The sequence below is a fragment of the Vigna radiata genome, chromosome 5, assembly GCF_000741045.1.
Source record: "Vigna radiata var. radiata cultivar VC1973A chromosome 5, Vradiata_ver6, whole genome shotgun sequence".
Lineage (NCBI taxonomy): Eukaryota > Viridiplantae > Streptophyta > Magnoliopsida > Fabales > Fabaceae > Vigna > Vigna radiata.
The window spans coordinates 1,224,097-1,248,790 of record NC_028355.1 but is presented as its reverse complement, the minus strand read 5'-3'; the positions used below and the strand labels follow the sequence as shown (position 1 = coordinate 1,248,790).

General features: G+C 29.9%; 3 protein-coding genes across 3 annotated transcripts; 1 reads left to right on the top strand and 2 right to left on the bottom strand.

The window, feature by feature from the left end:
• Nucleotides 1–4,107: 4,107 nt before the first annotated feature.
• On the top strand, nt 4,108–6,057 carry LOC106761386 (protein SRG1). The gene is made up of 4 exons (XM_014644937.2): nt 4,108–4,405; nt 4,543–4,790; nt 4,887–5,214; nt 5,556–6,057. Exons 1-4 carry the CDS (start codon nt 4,154–4,156, stop codon nt 5,814–5,816), a joined length of 1,089 nt encoding a protein of 362 aa, XP_014500423.1. The 5' UTR covers nt 4,108–4,153; the 3' UTR covers nt 5,817–6,057.
• A 3,473-nt stretch (nt 6,058–9,530) lies between these two features.
• Nucleotides 9,531–17,954, bottom strand: LOC106762288 (cullin-1). Its single transcript, XM_014646113.2, has 20 exons — nt 17,790–17,954; nt 17,266–17,441; nt 16,911–17,010; nt 15,161–15,346; nt 14,899–14,946; nt 14,614–14,817; nt 14,434–14,511; nt 14,186–14,275; nt 14,012–14,092; nt 13,821–13,883; nt 12,581–12,616; nt 12,413–12,499; nt 12,188–12,337; nt 12,044–12,099; nt 11,321–11,441; nt 11,063–11,224; nt 10,810–10,953; nt 10,466–10,684; nt 10,191–10,358; nt 9,531–10,089 (listed from the first exon to the last, which is right to left on the bottom strand). The coding sequence occupies exons 2-20, from the start codon at nt 17,403–17,405 to the stop codon at nt 9,988–9,990; spliced, it is 2,235 nt and encodes a 744-aa protein (XP_014501599.1). The 5' UTR covers nt 17,406–17,441; nt 17,790–17,954; the 3' UTR covers nt 9,531–9,987.
• Nucleotides 17,955–23,918: 5,964 nt separating this feature from the next.
• LOC106760042 (nuclear transcription factor Y subunit B-5-like) lies at nt 23,919–24,287 on the bottom strand. The gene has a single exon (XM_014643480.1). It carries the CDS (start codon nt 24,285–24,287, stop codon nt 23,919–23,921), a length of 369 nt encoding a protein of 122 aa, XP_014498966.1.
• Between the last annotated feature and the right edge of the window lie 407 nt (nt 24,288–24,694).

The window sequence follows — 24,694 nt, the reverse complement described above, 5'->3', positions numbered from 1 at the left end:
ACTTGATGCTTCAATTAATTTCTAATCCTTTACTTAGCAATATAAGTGATTTCTTTAATAAAACCAAACAAAAAACTTACTTAAATCTCATATATATTCCTTAAAAATTTAGTAAAAGAAAAATAAAATTCAAAGTAAAAGAATTGAATGAATATTATCACTTCATTTATTTCTGAAAAAAGATACTGAATATTATCATGAAATCATTCAAATTCCAGGTTTGATCATAGTGAAATTTGAACTTTACATATTCGACAACCACTTATGATGTTAAGAATCATATATTATTTTTTAAGTGAGTTAATTAATCTCATATTGGTGAATAATTCTCGTATCATAGCTCAATTTCTTAATCAAGTTTATCATCACATATTTAGATTTTAAAATATTATATTTTATAGTTTTCTAAATTTGACTCAATGTGTATTGTTCTTTTAAATATATTTAATATAATGATTATATATTAATGATAAGATTTTGGTGCTTAATTATGAATATTTTACACAAAGCATATTTAATAACAACCATGTCTATTTATAATTAGAAGTTTCAATTTAAATTTATGTTGAAATGATTTAAAATTATATATATTATAAACTTACTTTACTTTTTTTTTAGTTTTTAATAATTCTACCCTATAATAATAAAATTTACATGCTTTATCAACAAACAATTAAGTCAACTTAAATATTTTATATTCAATTATCATGTTTTAACTGAGTTGAACTGCACTCAAATAAATTAAAATCTATAAATATCAATTAAAATCATTACACCCTATCCAATCAATAACCTAATGTCAATTAAAATACAAAGGATAATATAATTTTCTATTATTTTTTTAGTATTTTCTTTTGATGTACAAATTCTTAGAATCAAGACTGTAAGAGTTGTCACCTCAAACATCTATTCACTTTTCAAATAAAAATCTTTCGGTTTCCAAAACTTTCTACAGTTTTCTATTTTTCAAAATCTAACTTTTTTTTATGTATAATTTTAATATATCTTAGTTTCAAAATTAAAAAAAAATAGATATAATTATTTTAATTTAATAATATTAATTTTCTATATATTAAAAATATTTAAATTAATATTTAGTTTAGAATGTGTTAGATATATAAATATTTTAAAGGTTAGTCTAAAATATTATTTATTATGTAAAATAAATTTAGGATTAAATATGTTTTTGATTCTTTAATTTTTAGTGAAAATTGAAATTAATTCTTCCTCAAAATTTTGACCTAATTTAGTTTCTCAACTTTAGAAATGTATGAATTTAATTCTTTCAACCAAATTTTGTTAACTTTATTTTATATTTGAAACGCATTTCTCAGTTAAAATTGAAACAAAAATGTATCAAACCGTAAACAACCTAAATACTATTAGGAAACATGCTTGAAACATAAAAAAAACCTAACAAAATTTAGTTAAAAGAACTAAATTCATACATTTGTAAAGTTGAGAGACTAAATTAGGCCAAAGTTTTGAAGAGGGACTAATTCCAATTTTTACGGATCAAAAACATATTTAATCTATAAATTTAATATAAATTAAGATAATTATATTTATTTATTTTTAAAATTTAAGAATTAAATTATAAAAAATAAAAAAATTCTAATTTTATGTCAAAATTTAAAATCTAAAAATATATTTAACACAAAAAAAACTATATTTAATTTATAAAGGTACTTATATTTAATCTAAAGATGTATTAAAGTATATTATCTATGATTTTTCACTTTGTAAGAAATAATAATAAAGTATAATTTTCTTATTGAAGAAGGCAGGATTTAGAAAAAGAAAGCAACGAAACCTCCATTAATGTGTTGTTTGTTTGTTGTGTGTAATTTTTCAGTGATTCCAATACCATCTTACTTTCTTCTGCATATATTTCCATTTCAATAGACACAGAGTGCAGCATGCTGTTAGTATCTATATACCTTTAGTGGAACTCTCCACTCACAACTTTAAATTTGTTCCTTTCTCTTTGTATCATTTGTATTATTGGCATCATATAAGAAAACTTGCCTCACTAAAATTCTCCAAGTTAGGAAACTATATAATCAATAATTGTTAGGTACAAAGATTCTTATAAGTCACATTAATTTTCATATAATGCAGGTCAAATCAAATTATGCTTCAATTATGTTTTTTTAATGGTAATTCTTAATCCAAAAACTTATAAGTAATTTCTTATACAATGAATAATATTGAGTTTCATTTCTTATTTTTATAATGTAATTTATAAATCAATAAATAATGATATTTTAACCGTATTTTTTTATAATATTTTAACATCATTTTCGTGTTAATACGATGAAAATGATAACTGTTACCTTAACCATAAGAGATGTGGGAGAGAAAAAGTAAGAGGGATGAAACGTGGGAAGGTGGAGAAAGGCAGCATGACATATTACACTATATTTGGTCTGCAAAATGGGGGCATTTTCTTTCGTCAATGGTCCTACTACTTATACTACTACACTTTTTTACTTTCATATCATTCAAACAATATTTGATATACTTTGTACTACAAAAATATATAAAATAAATCGAAAGAAAAATATTTAATTCATTAATATACTAATACATGTGAATCTAAATGTATTACAATTTTTTTATTCATTACAGAATGAGTCAAGTTAAACCGATTTATTTTTAGTTTAACCTTAAATTGAGTCACTTTGATACATTGTTATGAATTTCTTAATATAGATATATTATATAATAATATACAATCTACATAAGATGCTTGAAAAATGTTTTCAAAGTAAAAAATTGTAAATGTAATATCTAAAAAGACAATAGGGGGTGTTAATGTAATTTCATTTCCTCTTGGAAATCATACTTCCTAATGTATTTGAACATGTGATGTGGTTGATGATATCACGCATATCAGTTAATTAAGAGTTGGAAAGAGATTCAAAGCTGATGCTATAATTTTGTGGCTATAATATTACTAAGGAAGTAAAGTTTGATGTCATTCATTTTGATTGCTTAATTATTAGTGACTGATTAATGATTTTAGAAACCAATAGCATGGAAACAGAATAGAAGTTTTAAAATTGTTAAATTGTAGCACTAGCATAGAGAAAAGGACGTGGTGTATGTTACAGCACTTAGCATGTGGCATCTGCACTTCCATAGATATTTCTTCCTCTTTTTGACGGAGAAAAAGGCATTAAGAAAGAGCTCTGTTCCTTCTAAACTGCATTCATTGGCCGATAAATTATTGGTGTCACAACTGATCATGGAGTCTCAAAAATGCACCAAATGTCCATAATAATGATTCCAAACCCAATCAGTCATTTATAATGCCAATGCAAAGTATGGTATGGTAAGGTATATTTTTGGTACCACTTCAAATCTCACTTCTTCAACTTGCAAATCACTCTCAACTTGCTTCTTTTCTTCCCACCAAACTGCTCTAAATGTATGTTACTACAAAATCGGGTTTTAAGACGAGTTTTGCAGTCACTTCTTTTATATATTAGGTTTAAACTTTTTTTTGTCTCTAAGTTATAAACGAATGTTCAGTTTAGTCTCCGTTTTTAAAAATGTAAATCTTTGGTCCCTAAATTATAAAAAATGTATCAAATGAGTCTTTTTTTGACTTGAAATACTGTTTTTGGTTGTTTCTTAACAACTGCTACATCTTTAGATTGCTCTGATTTGTTTCTTAATAATAACAGCACTTTAGATTACTCTTTGTACTTTGATAATGAACATCAAAAAAGGACTCATTTAATACATTTTTTATAACTTAGGAATCAAAGATTTACATTTTTAAAAGCGGAGACTAAATTGAACATCCGCTCATAACTTAGAGACCAAAAAGAGGTTTAAACCTATATATTATTAGTCTTATTTTTAGTCGTGGTGAAACTTTGATCGATAATATCTGATAATTTAATGAAAGACTTCAACTGATGCAAGAGTAGATATTAAGTACTTGGGAGTAGGGTGTGAAAGGAAGTCAAATTCACTCAACAACATGATTCATGTGCCAATTATGCATAATTATTATGAGTTGGTAATTTTTAATATGCAACGTCATAAAGGTCTAAATTCCACTATAAATAGAAGATGGTTGAGAGGGTTGAGATATAGAGTAAGAGGCATTGTGATTGTGTAGTGTCCAGATTCTGTTTCCATGGCTCCTGTACCTAATTCTCCTGTGAAAGTTGGGCATATTGATGATGTCCAAGAGCTTAGAAAAACAAAGCCAAGAACAGTTCCACACAGATTTGTAAGAGACATGACAGACAGACCAACACTTCCTACCACACCTCTTCCTCCACCAGATACTCACATGCCTGTCATTGATTTTTCTAAGCTTACCAAAGGAAACAAAGACGAAATTTTCAATCTTGCAACTGCTTGCCAAGAGTGGGGATTTTTTCAGGTGAATACCATTTGGTTCTTGGCAACACTACTATTGTTTGATAACACTACTTTCATTAACTCATCAAACTTGCACATGTTTTTGTGACATATTCCTTCGTGGAAGCTAATGTTGGTAGTGGTCATCATTATCATTAGGTAATCAATCACGAGATTGACCTCAATCTGCTAGAGAGAATAGAGAACCTGAGCAGGGAGTTTTTCATGCTACCTTTGGAAGAGAAACAGAAATACCCTATGGCTCCTGGTACTGTTCAAGGATACGGACAAGCTTTTGTTTTCTCAGAGGACCAGAAGTTGGACTGGTGCAACATGTTTGCTCTTGGACTCGAACCTGAATATCTAAGGAACCCAAATCTATGGCCAAAGAGACCAGAAAGATTCAGGTAATGTTATAATGCACATAACAGTTCCATATGAGAACAAATCACAGTTCTTGAATCAAAATCTCAGATTTTTATATAAATCTCGTAATATGACAGTGAAACGGTGGAAGAGTACTCAAGAGAAATAAGGAAACTGTGCTATAATCTGTTGAAAGACATAGCTTTAGGCCTGGATTTGAAAGGGGATGTGTTTGAGAAGATGTTTGGTGTATCAGTGCAAGCCATAAGGATGAACTACTACCCTCCATGTTCTAGGCCTGACCTGGTTTTGGGTCTGAGTCCCCATTCAGATGGAAGTGCTCTCACTGTGCTGCAGCAAGCAAAGGGAGGCCCAGTGGGACTTCAGATACTCAAGAACAATACATGGCTTCCTATTCAGCCAATTCCAAATGCTCTTGTCATCAACATTGGAGACACGATAGAAGTAAGGCTACTTCACTTTTTTTCTCTTTTTCCTTTTATGTTTATTCCTGTAGACATCTCGTCTACGATAATAAGAAACAAGAAATATCAAACTCTAATCATGATTCAAATATTATCTTAAAGCGTAGATTTTAAGTCTAATGCAATCCCACAAACCAAACCGGCTTGTAAAACGAATTTTGCACTTCACTTATACATTTTGAATTGACTTTATCTCTAATCAACGTGAAACTTCTAACAAAGTTGGTAGTAGTACGAGGAGTAGTAGTTTCTTTCCTTCATTTGTCATTCCTTTTTGAGCTGTTTTGTATGCTAGATTTGATCCTTTTTTGCATGATGCAGGTTCTTACAAATGGAAAATACAGGAGTGTGGAGCATAGAGCAGTGGCTCATGAGGAGAAAGATAGACTATCAATTGTGACATTTTTTGCTCCCAGCTATGAGGTAGAGCTTGGTCCAATGCCAGAATTTGTGGATGAAAACCACCCATGCATGTATAGAAGATACAATCATGGGGAGTACAGTAAACACTATGTAACAAACAAGTTGCAAGGGAAAAAGACACTGGACTTTGCAAAGATCCAAACCAAAAACACAAACTAGGATGCTCCCCAACTAGGTAGGAGTATAGTACTATAATTAGACTGTGTGTGTATATATAATTATGTTGGACATCATGGTCAAATCTCTCATTTCTATTTTTGTTGAAAAATAGGGAAAGAAATTAGTTGGGTGATGTAGGAGAGTGTGAATGTGGGTCACATACACAACACTCACTCAGTGTTTCTTATTCTTAATCTGCATATGCTATGCTTTCAATGGAAAAACTAGTGACTTCTTATTTTATGTTTGGTATGTGGACATTATTCGTCCAAAACACATAATAAAAAACATCACGAATAAAGACATCACCTTTGCTCTCTCTAACATTTTTTATATGCACCTTTATTAATAGATATATTAAGAAGAAATAATAAATACAATAATAAAAATGATACTTTGAAAAACAAACTTTTTATGTTTATTTGAGACTATCTTTCTTATATATATTTTTAAAAAAGTACAAAAGTTTACTTTTTTAAGATTACTTTACTCTTATAATATGTGTTAAATGAATATAATTGTGTTATGTCAAATTAATATAAAAATGTTTCACTCCATTGTCCCAATACCAATGATGATGTGGAGTATTTGGAAAGGGATAAGGGTACCATAACATATTATGGAGTAATGGTATCATAAAACGTTTTTACATTCATTTCACATAAAATATAAAGGTAAAATAATCATAAAAGTGTAAACTTCTGTATTTTTTTTATTTTTATATTCATTTGACACTAATCACTATATTAAAATAATTATAAAATTATAAACTTTTATATTTTTTTAATGTGTGAAAATAATTTTTTATTTGGAGAGAAATGTTGTGGGAGAGGAAAGGGAGCCCACAAGAAGTTGTGTTGTGATTCTTAGCTGAAATGACATTTGGGTGCTTTAACTTCATTCACCATTAATCAAACAGTTTAGTTCATAAAGTTATTCTCAATCTTCCTTTTCTGCTATTCATTCCACCCTTCAAATTCCTTCTATGTAATGTCATTTAAACATTTGAATGTGAATCCAGGAAAGGAGTTCTTCCAATATTAGTAATTAATTATCTCTCTAAGTATAATTAATTACAATTTCTAATCAAGAAATAAATACCTTTTAATAAAAAAAAATTAATTTTCATTATTATTTTCAAGCATAATCGATTACTACGTCTAATAAAATAAATAAATACTTTTTAACAAAAAGTTAATTTTAATATATTTTTTTTTATTTTTTCAGAGTTTTATTTTTGATTGTTTTTTTTTTCTTATCTACTTTTATTTTTCATTGTTGTTCTTCACTCTTATACACTTCTAATAATTGATTTAATTGAACTCAAGGGATTCAACATGTGGAAAATGAAATAATATAATATTTTTATTAACAATTTTATTTATTATTTTTAATTATATATTATTATATGGAAAATGAAAAGAAAAATATTCCTTATTAATTACGGATCATCATAATTTATTATGTTTTATTACAATGAATTATGTATTACTTTTATAAAAATTATGATGGACATTATCATGATTTGACATTTCAAGAATTAAAATATTTTCTTTTAATTACATAATTTGTTTATACATCTAACAATATATTAATTATTTTATCTTGTAGAGGAAAACTTTGAGGCATAAAATGCTGCCTAACAAAGGTGAAACATGAATATGCTGCCTAACTAAGTGCAGCTAAAACAATCAACAAAAGTACAACGCCAATTTCTATTTAGTGACATTTTTTATTCGAGTAATGCTATAGTGATATACATTAACATTTATTTTATTTGAAATATATTTTCATCGTGATTTTATTCTTAAAATATACTTCATGACATGTGTGTATATAAATTATTTTTTATTTAAATTTTTTAATCACAAAATCCTTTGGATATTTCTAAACTGACAAGCACTTGTATCTTATGTTTTAAAATGTATATATATATTTTTTTGTTATTGGGTGAAAATTATTAAAATTACAAGCATTTCTGATTTTCCTTTTTGTTTAGTGATTCCTATTCACAATTTGGTAGCTTTTAATAAATTTTTTTAACAAATAATAAAGAGTTGGAGAAGAAAAAAAAGTATTAGTAACCTCTTTTAACTCTTTGAATAACATTTTTAAACAAAAGGAGAAGGAATATTGCATTTTATTTAAACCCGTTGATTAAATACTAATATGCTTGCATTAGGGCACTTATGTCACTAATCATCATTTCATATTTATCATTGGAAGTGGTTTCAATCAAAAGAACGTGGTTTTTAAAACTACTATTCTATTATATTTGAGCGAAGTGGATGGTAATAGTATTTGGAGACACAATCATAAGCAAATATGATTAATAATATATTTATGGGTTAAATGTTTTTAGTTTTAAATTCATCTCTATTTATTTGATTGATGTATTTTGATATTCAAACTTTAAAAATAAAACGAAAATAATCTTTTTAATTTAATCATATTCAATTTATTTGATAGGGTAAATATTTAATGCTAATATTTAAATCGTCCACACTATATCTTATTTCAATGTCAGTTGAAAAAAAAGTCTTACACTAAAAAAATTTAAAATTTAAAATCAAAATATATCAAAATTTAAGACATGAAAAATTTTAGTTTCTCATTAAAGTTATAGTACTAAAAAATATGTCACCCTATATTTATCTATTATGTTAATTACTTAGATATAGTATTACTAATAAATCTTTTTGAGAGGATTAAGCAGAATTGTTCAATAACAGCTAGAACACATCAAATAATTTATATTAATTTCAATTCAAAAGGTCAAAATAATAAGTTTATAAATTTTCTTTCACCTTTATTTTATTTTTATCTAGCATAAAATTTAAACTCACGGTGTGGAAATTATGACCAAGTACGAGGAAGGAGAAAACAATAGGAAGGCCTATATAAGTTAGGCACTAGAAAATAATTTAGTTGTTATAATGAGAACGTGCTTGAACTTTCATTTCCAACACTAGTTTAGGCAAAAAGAATTAGAAGTGGAGGGGTCCCATTGGAAAAAAAGATGCATAATCTAAAATTACTACTTTCTTTTTCTCTTTTCTTAGCCGTTTATTTTGCTTCATTCACTACAATTTCCCACCAAATATCATTTGACAACTTGCCTCCTCATCAAAATATCAATCCAATTTCAACCGCCACAAATAAAACCAAGTGCTTCTTTCTCTTTCCGATTATTTGTTCAGTCAAGAAATTTTTTAATTTCATAAAGTTATACCCTACTACCATGTTAAATATATGTACATGTAATTCTTATTTTAAAACTTCGAATCTGCAAATAGTACAAATATATGACACAAATAAATGTATTCTTTTACTTATAATAGTAGTTTACATCATTCAATTTTTATCCATTTACTCGACAATTAATCGAAACTTCGACCCATTGGATTATCACTCAAGTTTTAATACTTTAAAACCATAAAGAAGTATTGTGGATTCGCAAATAAAAAATTGGTCCGGTTTAATTGTTGAAAAAAAAGCTAATGCAAAATTATGAAAAAAAAAAATTATTGCTGTTAAATGCATACACATCACTTATGTTTTTTAGGTAACAAACAATGATCGGTATACTTCCAGTAGTTAAAATGAATGTTCTGATATTTTACGTACTAATTTGATGAAGCTTTCAACTTCAAAACCTTTGCAATTTTCACTCAAGAAAACTTTCCATTGCCACATAAGAAAAGGGGACAGTAGTTTGGGAGGAGAGTAATGACATTGATCATGAAATACTTGAGATACCCATTCACTTGATGGTTTGGAAGATGACAATCAAACTACAATTTAACTGAAACTAGAGTTACACGATTTCTATTTCCTTTTATGTGGGTTGGGAGAAATAATTAACACAGGATCAACTAAGTCATATAATATGGAACTGCAGCAATCGAAAGAAAAAGGATGAAGGTGCCAGTGAAAGTGAGCTGGACCTACTTATGGAATTCATTACAATTTCTCCAACATGGGCACACATCTACAGTAGTAATCCATACCTGGATATGGAGGCAAAATGTACAAGCACTCGCAGCTCCTCTTTCCAAGGAAATTATGGAGGAACCGATGATATTTGCATGTTCAAATATGATCCTCTTGCTTTGCTGTTTGTAGCAACTGCAGTAACCACATCTTCATTTGCAAATTCGTCAAGACCGAATCATGCCAAATACCTGAACAGATTTGCGTTATCTTTGTCTCTTTCCAAGTAGTCTCGAGAAATCAAATCTTCAATCCGCTTCTTAATTGCCTTGACATCAGGCTGTGCAAATGCAAATTAATTATTTCATATTAACTATTCATGATTTCGAGAAACAAGTATAAGCAGCGAGAATTCTGTTAGGAAAGGGGTGAAATACGAACCTTAAACATGCGACCTAACTGCTCAACACACTCCATAACTAACTGTTGGTAATTTAAAACTTTCCGACTCTTCATGATACGCACAATAGAGGCATCGATAGCATATCTTCTGTCTTTGTCAACATCCTCAATTACTTTTTTCTTCTCATCAACGGGAGGAAGAGGAATCTGCATGATCAATTACGTGTCAATGTCAGTCTCACTCAATTCAGTAAAAAAAATTAGACAAATCAAGATCACTAAACAAATAGACGAGATTTTTAAGATAACTGCACCTTGATCCTCCTCATTTTGTCTGTAAATTTTGAATTAAATTCAAAATAATCTGTCGAAGATATTGTTTTTGTGTTTGGTTCCTTGTTAAGAATCTTGTATTTGGCACATGACAAGGAGTGGAGCAGTCTAATAACATCATCATCAGATAAATTTAACTGAGTCATTATCTCTGAATAACTCAGTCTGTCTGAGGAATTAAATAGAAGCAATGCCGAAGCCTAATGAAAATCAGAAAACAAAACTTGGTAAGTACAAAGAAATCCATACAAATATCTGTAGACATACAAAAGAGAAGCAAAGACAGATACACTAGAAAACACATAAGGGTGCCAACAATTATAACCTGGTAAGTTGTTACAATCAGCTCTACAGTTTTTGGATCAAACTTCCCATTTATGTTGCAGGTTCCCAAGGAATAAATCCATGTAAGTTTTCTGTGCTTGGTTTTTGTTTGATAAAATTCCTTGAAAACTTCAACGCATCTGACCTAAAAGTATACAAGAGGTGTTTTAAACAAAAACGAACTCATCTAGTTAAGTTGTATCAAATAATTGGACAATAAATTATAATTAGTTCCTATGAACAAAACCAAATACCATTTCTGCTGGAAGATTGAGGTCAAAAGATTTGTAACTAGGCCAGAAGCCAGTAGTCAGAACTGTAACTGTCAAGTCTATTCCAGGGTCGGCATTAGGATTATTGCTTAAATACTCCTCAAAGCTTGTTTGGTTCTCCTTTGCAAGTGTCAAATCTGTAACCTGGTAGAAGCCACAAGAAAATAAGTTTTCTTTACTCATTCTACTTAGTTGAATACAGCATGCTAGCTCCATCTACAAATACTTGAAAAGACTAACCATTCCTTCCATCTTCGAGGTAAATTGACCACCACATTGTTGCTTCAGCTTTGTTAAAATGCTTCTCTCATGGTCATCATTGGCACTCTTGTCAAACAGAAGCCTTCGAGCTAGTTTCTTCCTACAATGTAGACACTAATTTTAGCCACAGAAAACAGCACTTCAATGATGAACCACCACTGTATCGTAAATCATGTCACGAAGATGCACCAAAGTGTGATGTATGATAAAATACAAACAACTTTACAGAGTGAAAAGAGTTAAAGCACCCAAAAGGCCAAAACCAAAAAGGATACAGACTGGCTTCCATATTATTAGTTCATAGAATCAATAAGTATCCTATAGTCACTTGCCACAAAAACAACAAAATATTCCTAGTCGTGTTGAAATATTAGAAAGAAAAGCTAATAAAAAGGTATCCGGTTTTAAAGGGTATGCAGAATGAAAAATTAAATTTTCAAATAGTTGCAATCCACTTTCCATTCATTTTCCTTATACCCGAATACTGTCTCTATTGGTTTCCATTTTAACATATTTTATTTGGCCTTTTAAGTTTTCTGCATAAATAACCCTCCGCTTTTCTGCTACACGCAAGAAAAGAAATAGTAAAGCTTGTGGTGAACATCAAATTTGGTTCTTAAAATCAATTCAAAAGCAATAGCAAACAACTTCAGAAACATTTCCAACATAACGACAATGTTCTTTTTCTAAGTTGTTTTTTACCTATAAAATTCAGCAAACAAATCTTTGTCACTGATATACGCAAGCAACTTGACAACCTGCAAATAAAAACAAAAATATAATTTCAGAACCAAGGCATCATGTTTACAAAAGTATTTGGAACACCTAGACTAATGTATTGCAGACCTTTTCAAGAGTTTCTTCAATTGCTTCATCACTCAATTTTTCACTTCCTCCTTTCTTGAGAATATTGTCACAAAAAGTTGCAAGCAGTTCCGCACTTGAGCTTCCAGCAACACCCTTGTTGCAAAAGATCTCAAAAGCCTCCTTAAGAGCCTATAGGATGAAAACTTCTTATAGATAACATATTGATTTAATATAACAAATTCAAAGTCATTAAATGATCATAACCTTGTGGAAAAGAGTATGATTTTGGAAACAATCATTCACATATGCCAAGTACTTGTCATGCAGCTCAATCACCTTCCGAACAAAAACCTGAAGAAAGAGATCAATTTCAGCTTCCAAAATATGAATAAATTACAGTAAAATTATATAATTAGAAAACCAGGAGATTACCTGCTCTTGTAAGCCAACAATATCCTTTTTCTCAGCCTGTAGACAATTTAATTTAAAAGGTAAACAGAATGGTCAGCAGCAAACTTAAATAGTCCCAAAAGCATACTACTATTGACAGCACGATAAGTAAGAATTTTGCTCATAAAATAAGGACATTGAAACAACACTCTATCTGAAAAGCAACTTCAAATAATGTACAACCTACCATAAACATAAAATGAACAATAGAAATATCAACTTCATAGCAGATTTGCAGAAACACAAAAAAAAGGGCCAGATCGGGCCGATAGTATCATTAACTACTACTACAGAAAGAGTTAGTGACAATCGATGTAGATGGATAGATAAAACATATATATGTCGGGTAACTTCAGGAATTCAATGAGATGATGTATCAGGTTTTCAGGAACACCGATTTTGTGCCTTCCCTTTCTTCTATTTTTCCCAATAAATTGTCGCAATCCACTAAAAGTGTAAACTTGAACAACTGTCTCATTCAATGATTGCAGAAGACTGATGAAATGGTCTTTAAATAAAAACAAAATACAATTTAATATTTCATATAATTAATTACTGTTAAGATTTTTATTATGATTTCTCTTGGTAAATAGAAGTTAAGGGGCTCTCTCAACAACTTTTTGAGCTCCATTGATATCTGTGTAAAATAAAAAATCCAGATGATTCTCCAAGACAAAGGGCAACTCCAATAAAACAAATTCACATACACCGTGTTAAGACCTAAGATAGATCACTAAATCATATTCGTGTGGCTCCAGCTGTCTACATGGAAAATATTTTCAAACATATCTCCAGGGTTTGAACATTATCTGTACTTGTGTATGTTACACATGACACATCCTCCAGCAATAAAACTAATACATATCATGGCTCTACTCCAACTGTTTATGTAAAAAATATTCCTAAACATGTATTTTCACTTCATTAGATGTAAATGAAATATTGACAATAACTGACAGAAATCCCTTTACATTCTCCATCTGAGACAATGTTTCATAAATATTAGAAGAAAGCCAATTTCATGACATCATACCTGAATAGAAAGATAATCCACACCAAAGTTAAAAATTATCACTTCATCTTAAGTATTTACACAATCCACTAGAAAGAATTATTAAAACATACACTGAGACTAAGCACACTACTCTTTCCTAAATTGTTACAGGAGAGAATGACCCAGAAACTAAAAAAAAAAAGGTACCAAACAAATAATGAAAAATACCTTTTTGGTACTCACTGCATCTTCAGCCAACTTCACTAAGGCCATGCCTTCAGCCGTAACATGCTGTGTTGTCAAAGGAGAGAAACATAGTGCAAACAAACCATCAAGAAAAAAAGGAAAAAAAGAACAACCCTATTGTAACTGGCATGCACAAAGGAAGAAAATAGTATATACAGGTTTGATGCCACAACCTGCTTAAATATACTGGAAACAGGATCTAAGCCTCGGGGAATCTTAGAAAAGAGCCTGAACATCCTTGACAAATCTTCAACCTAACCATTAATAAGAAGCATGAGATTATGATAAATTTACAATAATTAAAAAAAAAATATCGAGCACCATGAGTATGTTAAGTTTAAATTAACCTTGTCATCTCGAAGTAAGGCATGACATCCAGAATGCTCCTTTTCAAGGAGTTGGTTCGCATATACAGATAACAGTTCATGTTGAACTTTCTAAAATAGAAAAAGGACATAAAAGTTCAGAAACTAAAATTTGGAAGCACATAAAATCATCACAACAATTAATTGAACTTTGTTTTCTTCAAGTTGCCGGACATTACTCCATTTAACACAGTAGAAGACCAAGTACCAGAAACGATAGTAAACCATACCTCTAATAACTTTGGTTCACTGCTAGAATGCAAATAATGGGCAACCCTATCTTTCTCACGTTTTAAGCACTCCTCGGCCTGTAATGAAAGATACAATATCAAACAGAAGACAAAAAATACAATATTCTAAATGTCTAAATTAATAAATCAGTTAATGCAATCACCACAAGGAAATAATACCTTTAGCATATAATCAGGACAAGAATCTTCAAGGATCCAGTTTGAAGCCTTCCGAGAATAATAAGCAGAAGTGTCTTTGAGCATGGCAGCTTCAAAATCAATCTCATAATGATCCATTTGCCCCATACCAATTTCAACAAATATATCTAATACATTTTTCAACAGAGCTCGGTCAATCTGCTCTCCTTCACGTTCTTGATCAATCTATGGACAAATAGGTTAGGTTAATTACTCTAAATTTTTAAAAGTGAAATTTTGTGTAAAAAAATAAAAGGGAAAGCATACAAGTGAAATCACAGCATCTCTGACTTTTCCGTTTAGTTCCTTGTAAACCTGGAAAAAATAAAAAACCATAAATTTCTCTTCTAATAATAAAACAGCATTAGTGAAACGAAAAAATATTAAAGCTAGTGTGTAATAGCAGGACAAATCGAATATATTTATGACTTCTGACAATAATATGATTAGCTGATAGGAAAAATTGACATAAGATCATCCATGGTTCAACTATACATTCTACAACATTCAAGGTATATTGTAAAATTACCAGATCACGGAAGCATGTCAACCCCACTTCATGAAGCGGTGGAAGTGACCTCCGAGCAATAAAGTAGCGATCCAAGTAGTGAAAGAAACGAGAAAGCCACCTAACCATAATTTTATGGTTTGCCCACCTTTTTACAAGTTCTCTTAACATGAATTCATCGTGCTTTTCTCTCAAAGAAGGTAATACCTGGACAAAAAAGTGATATTAATTTATGAAAAGTTGGGAACAAAATTAGTAACGGTAACAAATAAAACTGTAAAAATAATTGAAAACAAACTTCCAAAAGTTTTACAGCTAAAATACATCAAAACACTCAAATACATCATGAAAAATTGTTAATATGTTCAAAATTATCATGAAATATGACCAAAATATTCCTCGTAGGAATTAGGCACTCCTCCTCCCTTGTACTAGCTTTCAAGGGTTAGTTGGGCCCAGTCTGTTTCTAATATAATATCAGAATATAACCAGTGTTAATGTTGAGCCACCCAAATAGTCCAGCCATGCAAACTTCATGTTTTATCCAGTTTTGAGGCTGAAGGGGTCAGATGTCTCGTATTGGCCAAGAATATGGGAAAAACACTCTCATTCAACATCAGCAATCCTCCCTCAAATTAGCTTTAGCAGTGAATTAGGACCAATCTATTTCTAGTAAAATTAAAGTCTATGGCTCTGATTGAAGAAATTAAGATATGAAACGAACCTATATGAACTTGTATCAAATATGCACAAACAATCCATTACATTTTATCCCATTCTCTCAAACATCCAGAATTAACATAATATAAGGAAGTTTTCTTAACCAAGTAACCTTATTAAGAAATAAAAGGAAAAATTGCTTTTGTCTTCCAGATTTATGTACTATCTTCTTCAAATTCTAGAATCATGACGCTCTTTCTCATCCCCTCGGTCTTAATCTAATATCATTATTTAGAAGTGGATCTGACTTGAGCCTGTGCACCACTGCAGCTGATTGAAAAAAAAAAAAAAAACTGCAGCTACAAAAAAAAAAAAAAAAAAACTGCAGCTACCAACCACTAATTCTTCTTTAGGCTTAAAAATAAAAATAAAAAACTAATTCTTCATTAGAAGATAACTCTTATCCCTTGATTGTCACGTTATGTACTTGGTTTTGTGCTTGCAGAACAAAGCATCCTTCACTTCCAAAACATCCACTCTTCATTAGTACTCAGTCAAAAGTAAAAGCTATTGCTATGTCATTTGGACACTTTTGACACATTGGGGATTGAATGTTCCAAAACATTATTTTAGATAACGAAGATTATGTTGCCTACCTTTTACTGGTTTAGGATATCTTAAAATTAAGACTACCATAACATTGAGGACACATTTTCCTAAAAGGAAAAGAAGACATGACACCAGTATAAGTAGTCCTGGAGTTTTGCATAAACCACGATCAAAACAAATTACATTGTGCCCATTAAATCTAAGCACTACCTAGCACTCTGCTAATGCTTTCCTTGAGACCTCCATGCGTCAGATGAACCTATATCTATTTGTAATAGCCTTCTTTAAAAGAAACTAAAGGGGCTTCTTTCCCCACTAGGATGCGTTTGTTGTTGGGCTTTAAGGAAAGGTCAACAACATTAGGCATGATACTGGTTGTTTAACCAACTATGCCCTAGAATTAGCAAACCAGCAATCACTAAATAATGAACCAAAAAGAAATTCAAATACAATGTAATCTTCAAACGAATCCCTATCATATTCGAATAATTGCATTACTCACCGTTGATACGATGTACTCTTCAAACGACTCCCTATACTTGTCATACAGTTGTTGGGAATAGTCATGAGGTGGCTTCTGGGTGCACATATTGTATATGGTCCTGCAATACAATACAAATAAAATTAATTCCTAAAAAGAAATTTCCAATCAACTCAAGCAAGATGAATTTACTTAGACACATAAAACACTCAGTGCAGTTTTTGAATTATCTTTAAAGTAAAAAAACTCCTAATGTAAAGAATCCTAACACAGATTTCAAAAAACAAAAGCAATTATTCTTTTCCAAAGACCGTCTCCCAACTCGCACATAGGACTGAACATGAAAACAAACAAAGCATCACAAAAAAATATATACGTGTATAGCATCATATAGTCCTCCGAGCTGAACTGGGGCTCAGGCAGCCCTTCCAGAATGTTCTTCAGCTTCATAATGCCCTTCTGCATAAAATCCCATCCTTGGTCCAGGTCAATGGTCTTGCGCTCACTCATGGACATGCCGGCAAACTAAATTCCAAGCTTCAACGCAAAAATCTACAACCAAAAAATGTTCATAAACCCTCGTGAGAAAAACAATCCCCATACCTCAGCTAAAAACAATAAATAACCATTCCAAATTCCAAACAAACAATTTCCACTCTCATAAAATAAATCACAGCAAACAACAAGCCCCAACTTAAACCTAAACTGTTCCGAAACAGGTAAATTTCAAAATCATCCACAGATTTCCCCAATCCTATTTCAGAAAACACCACAATCCATGTCGAACATCCAAATTCCGAAATCCGCAGATAATGAAGCGAATATACGACGTGGCAGCGCCGGAAAAAAGGAGAGGAGGAAATCAAGGAAGTGAGGTTGAGAGAAGAAAATACGCGTTACCGTAGAAAGACGATAAACCGTGAAAGTGAAGCGAAACCCTAGAAACCGTGGATGAAAGAAAAAGATGATTAATTCCAGAAGGAGCAAGAAGAGGATTTGCAAGCAGGTTGTGTTGTGATTGTTTTTGAGAAACCAATGAAAAGTAAAAGAAAACAAAAACAAAAAATTATGAACCAAACCTTTGATTATAAGTCCAGTCCAATTCTTTTCTGTTACTCTTTTCACACCTTTTATATTATTTTAATCAGATTAATCCGTTTTATATAACAAAATATAAGATATTTTTTCTATTTTAATTTTAGTAATATTTTTAAGTTAACAAAATATTTTACTAATCTTACTAAAATAACTAACTTATACACTTTGAAAGCTACGACATATTCCAAACTATCTACATTTTTCAACCATACAATATATTGCATAATACCATTATATTTTTTTTATCTAACTATTATTGATGATTTAATATTTTATTTTATTAATTTAATATTTAATAATGAATAATTTCACATTTCTATCCATATTCAATATTTCTATTTTTATTTACTGATGATTTTAATCATATATCTTTTATTTTATTACCAAGTACATCTAAACAATATTAAAATAACTTGATTAAGATAAATGGTCATATTCGGAATAAATAATTATATTCAAAATATTACTGGTTTTTAAAATCAGGACTCCATCATAATTTTATAATTGGAAAGCATATTAGCAGATTAAGATAAGAAAAAGTGTATATAAATAGATATTAACTTGACGATTTGATTCTACTCTAATCAAATAATATTTCAGATAACAACAAATTTATTTCGAATTAGCCAATTGATAAAAAAAGTAATAAATTTAAACCAGTATGAACTTAAAAATAATAATTTATTATTTTACTATAAATTTAGTTAATTAGTTTTCTCTATTATCCTGGTAAAGAAAATCATCATGTAGGATTGTTTACAATTAAAATACTTATCATTGTGAATTGGCAATTATTTTTTTCTGCGTATAGTTAATGTAAAATTCTCTACATATTAATTATTGTATTTTTTTAAAAATATTAATTAATGTTATTACCTAAAACAATATATTAAATTTTCTATTTCAATTCTTATAAAATTTTTAAAATGAGTTTTAATATATAAACTGAATTAATTCTTTTAACTGTTAACTCAGTTGGGTCATCCAAGCTCATGCGTCTTTTATCCAATACTCACCATTGGATTGAAGTTTTTTTTATCAAACATCTAAAAATTATATAAAAGTATATATATTTTTTTTGGGTAAATATATAATGTACTTATTTTTTTTTTTAATATTTTGAAATGAATTAAAAATAAAATTGACTTATTAGTAACTTTTAACTTAAAACTTTTATTAGTTCAAAATTATAGAAACATATAAAAACCGTATTCTTAAATTTTTATAATTTAAATGAGATATCTTGTATAAAATCATTACACAGGGATTTGGAATGTTTTTATAAAAAAATAGGATTAATTAGTGATTAAATTTATTTATTTAATAGATAAAATTGAAACAGATTTTGTTATTGGACCAAGACTGCAAGAGATTTGTATCAGGGCCAGGGAGCAGACGTGCAAGCCCAGCTTGTTAAGTGATTAACAAAATATCAAATTAACCCAAATAAACGTACACTAAATATAAGAAGCAATTGAATTGAATGGAGATAAGACTTTTAAAATAGTTTTTCTCATACTAATATCTATTTACTGTAATATAAATTGGGTTAATCTTTAATTCAATGAATAAAAAATGACAATATAAAAAAATGCTAGTTGAATAAAAAATTATATGCATTGTTTTTATAAAACTTCTAAGTAAAATTAGTCCATTCAAGATAACTAGTGCATGACCAGTTACCAATTTTATGATTTTGTAATTACAAAAAGAAAATTAGTTTTGTTGTGATCTGGTTGATTTTGTTTGGGACATCGTCACTCTATTTAATTTGTGCCACCTGAAACATTTATTTACTTATTAATTAGTTTCATTATTCATTTGATAAATAGTTTTATAATTTCAATGAAGTTTATATGTATGTAATTACATAATAAATACCTATGGGTTATGTTGTAAACTATCTTGTAGGATTTCATTGAATAAAGGAGTTTGAGATTATAATAAATGGTACTTATATATTTTTATTTTTAAAATAATAATAATTTAATATTTTTTTAAGTTTTTGATAAAATAAAAATTACATCTTCTTTAATTTTAAAATCCACTTTTGTTACTACAATATCAAAATCATCTTATGAAAATTGTTTATTTACTTTTCAAACCTAAATGTTTTAGGAATTAGATTAGATTAATATAAGATATGTTTCCAACTTCATGTTTTCAAACCGAGATATTTTAGGTCTATACGTCTCTTCAAGATCAATAGGAAGTGTTTTTGTACAAGATGTTTTGACACTTAAGTTAGCCAAGTGCGTCAAATAGTAGTAAATGTTATAATAATATTCCTAATTATTTCGTGAATAATTTTATTTATACTAGACTTATGGACCTTTACATGGTAGGACTTAGAAATAATTATCTTAATTAACTTTGATTAATGACATGTGTAATCCTTCTTTAACCCTAGTCATATTTCCAGTTAACCAAAATGATAGAGTTAACTTAGGCTGAAACATTAAGGCCATTATAGGTGGAGATATTTTAGGACGTTAGAGGTCGAGATGTACTCGACCATCATAGGTCAGGATGTTCCAAGCCATCTTAAGCCATGATGTTTCAAGCCATTATAGGCAAAATGTTTCAGGTCATCATAGGTTGAGATGTATGAGGTCATCATAAGCTAAAATATACTAGGCCACGATAGACTGAGATGTACCATGCTAACATAAGTTGAGATATACCAAGCCACCATAGGCTGAAATGTATCATGCCAACATAAGTTGAGATGTATACCAGCCAACATAGATTGAGATGTATTAGACCAACAAAGGTTGAGGTGTATCAGGCAAACCATAGACTGAGATGTATCAAGCCAACATAAATTGATATGTATTAGGAACATAGGCTAAAATGTACCAAGTTAACATAGACTAACATATATCGAGCCACCAAAGAATAAGATGTATCAAACTAACATAGGTCAAGGTGTATCAGGCCAGCATAGACTGTGATGTATCAGGCCACTATAGGTTGAGATGTACCAATCTAACATAAGTTGAGATGTATCGAACCACCATAGGTTGAGATGTATCAGGATAACATAAGCCAAGATGTATAAGACTAACATAGGTTGAGATATATCAGGCCACCATATATATATTAGACTAACATAAACCGAGATGTATCAGACCATTCTAGATTGAGATATACTATACCACCATAGGTTAAGATGTACCAATTATATGTATTAGGTTGAGATGATTTCTTGAAAAACGATTTATATTAGAAAGTTAATATGTCTATAAATATATAAATAGTAGACATTGTAAAAAACAAAGGATAAAACATGTGCAAAAATAGAGTAGACTCTATAAAAATATTTAAAGTAGACTCATTAAAAGTACAAATCAATGTATAAAAAGATTGATCTAATGTGTATTGTTAGACTTACCTAATCAGTGTATTGACAAACTCGTTTAATACGTGTTTTAAACTCGTGTAGTCAATATATGGACACACTCATCTAATGTGTATTGTTATACTCGTCTAATCAATATATGAATAAATTCGTGCACTGTAGGCAAGACTCGTCTAATTAAAGAATGAATGAAGTAGTCTAATGTGTATTAATAAATTCATCTAATATGTATATGAACAAACTCGTCTAATGTATATTTCTAAACTCATATGGACAAACTTGTTTAATGTGTTGTAAAACTCATTTGATTAGTGTATGAACATACTCGTCTAACGTGTCTTCTTATACACATCTAATCAATGTATGAAATTATTCATCTAATTCTTTTGTTATACTTATATAATCAGTATATGAACAAACTCGTTTAATATGTATTGTTAAACTTATCTAATGTTTCTCGCTCTATTCATTTGATCAACATATGAACAAATTTGTCTAATTGCAAAATTAATGTAATTAGCGAATTAAGATACTTATCTAATGCATATTAACATACTCGTCACTTATTATATTCTCAAACAAAAACTTATTTAAGTAAGTATATTTGTGGAAAGTCTATTCAAGTAACAACTTATCAAAGGATTTTTATACATGATACATACATTAGTCTGATGAACCACATTTTAAACAATGCTTACATACACAACATGTGTTTGTTGGGTTATATATGTTACTGTACGACAGATAAAATTATGTTTAACACTTATTTTGTTTAATCACACGATAAAAAAAATCAAACAAATGATATGCTAAATTTGGATATAACACTCTTCTATTTAAAGAAAAATTTTATGAATAAATTTATTTTCTAGCATGATACATCAAAAGTGTAGTTGGATATCAAAAAGCACATGGAGAAAAAAAAGTGAAAAACAAAACAACAATTCAAATAAATCAAGATTAAAATGAAGGCATAACTTTCTTCGCATATATACGAAGACAATGTATACATTTACAACATAATATTATGTATATAGCATCTTCTTAAATGTGAGTTATTCCATTTGTCAATTGACTTAATTATATATAGCATCTTTTTCCTTGAAATGTCTTCATCCACTTTGTTTTCATGATTTAAAATAGTATCATACCAGTTACATGGCATGTGACATCAATGCAGTCCACCCAATTAAAAACTCTTTTTGATTAACTTAAATTCATCCCAACCTTACATTAGTACAAGGAGATAAATACCACCTATCTTGTATCTCTGATACTATATTTTCGAGAAAATTCAAGTGATACCCATAATCTATTATATAAGTTTGTTTATAGTCACTAAGACCAAATATACAAGGGTTTCTTCTTTTGAAAGCTCACATTAATTAACTATTATTAATTTTTACCTTTTAACCAAGTTACATTGGCACACTTAACCTAATTAACCTAGTCACATTGACACACGTAAGTCCAAACAGCAAGATGCTAAATATGCTACATACTTTCTAAAGCAGCCAATTGTGTGGTTGACATTTGGTGAGTTATGATTGGCCATGGCAAAGTGTACCTTGGTTGCCATATATAGGGAAGAGTAAATACAGTGTAAATTCATGTTTGCTCCTTTTAATTGGATACCTCTTACTCCTTTATCCAAAATAATAATATTTATATATTTTATATGCTCTTCATTATAAAATTTTCAACCTACAAAATCATTTTGGTTGGTTCATTGTTCCTTGATTTTCGTCCTTGATTTCCTCTCACATGTTGGCTCAATGCAACATTTGAATAGAAAGAACAACAACGTATTATATTATAAATATATAATTAAACAGAATAAACTTCATATTATTATTCTTTCTTTTTTGTTTATAGGAGGTGGTTTTCAGTTATTTAACCTACCACATACTTTAAATAAATATAATAATAATCAAGTGGGTAGAATTCGTGGCCCCAACTTTAAAAATTATGAGTTAGTGAAACCCTAACCTTAGTCTAAAGCTGAATTAAAGTAGATTAAACACGCATGAATGTACTAATTAATATATTCGCTATATGAGGAAACCCTAAAAAGTAACTTTGAGCTAGCGTGTTTGGCGACGACAATGCTGACTTGTACTAAGATTAGCACAAGATAATCAACCACAAAGATAAAATCAAACACAAACATAACTTACAAATGTCTGAAAATTCAAGGAAATTAATCAGCCAAAAGTGAAAAAGTTAGCCAGTTCCAAAACGAACTCAGATCAAACTGGTGCTTATTGCTTGAAAGCTGAATCTTCCTATTCTTGAATCAAGGGAGAATGCTGAATTTGGTATCTGATCGATTTGCAGGGAGAAGTTAACTTCATAAACTGAAATTTCTCAACTTGCAAGAAACCACAAAGACCTGAAGTATGTATATATATATATATATATATGAAAGACAAGAAAAAAGGTCTATGTTCTAGGCAAGACAACGAAGTTATTACATATTTCATTCGAGGAAAACCTCAAACTGGTCTAAATATGTTGCTGGTTCACTGTGTAAGCATAGGAATTGGTGTCGCAGTTTGCACAGTTCATCCTTATCTTTCATCATGATTGAGCTTACTATTATTATGGTCTTGCTCAAGCTCTCTAAATCTGTGCAAGTACCTTCTCATTGGTGCAGCATAGTCATCAAATCCTAGCGTAGCCAATGCCCAGCAAATGTCATCACCATTCACTGTCTTTCTCCTCTCCTTTCTGCACTTCTCGGAAGCTTCACTTGTCACAAAGCTTATGAACTCCGACACACATTCTTGCATTGTCTCTTTTGCTTCCTTCGAGATCTTTGCATTCTGCGGCAGAATCTGCTTCATGAGCCGACCAACATTGGCTATTGGCAGCAACTGGTCTTGTTCCTTGATGCTGCACTTGTCCTTCGAGGAACTGCCTCCAAAGCTATCTTCCATTTTTTATTTCTCGATGCCCCAGAAACTCTTTTGACTATAACACACCACTCAGAATCAATGACCAGATCGAATCCCGTTGTATATATAGACGAATACGCATACATGTGTTAGACAGACACACTGTGTCTAAGTGTCTTGTTATTTGTATATTGTGACATGTATCATGTGAAAATGTGATGCTTTTATAGGAATGAAAGGGAGATGTTCCTGTTCAACTGTTAGATAAAATTCACTTCATGTATATAGGGAATGTTTTTATGTTTAATTATGAATAGAATAAGTGAAAAAACTAGAAAGGTATATAAGCCATTAAGAAAATTATACCTATAAAATTTTGAAAACCAAAATTATAAGATGAACAAACTCTCTGATCTGCATTAGTGACTAGAAAAGATATATATAAGCCA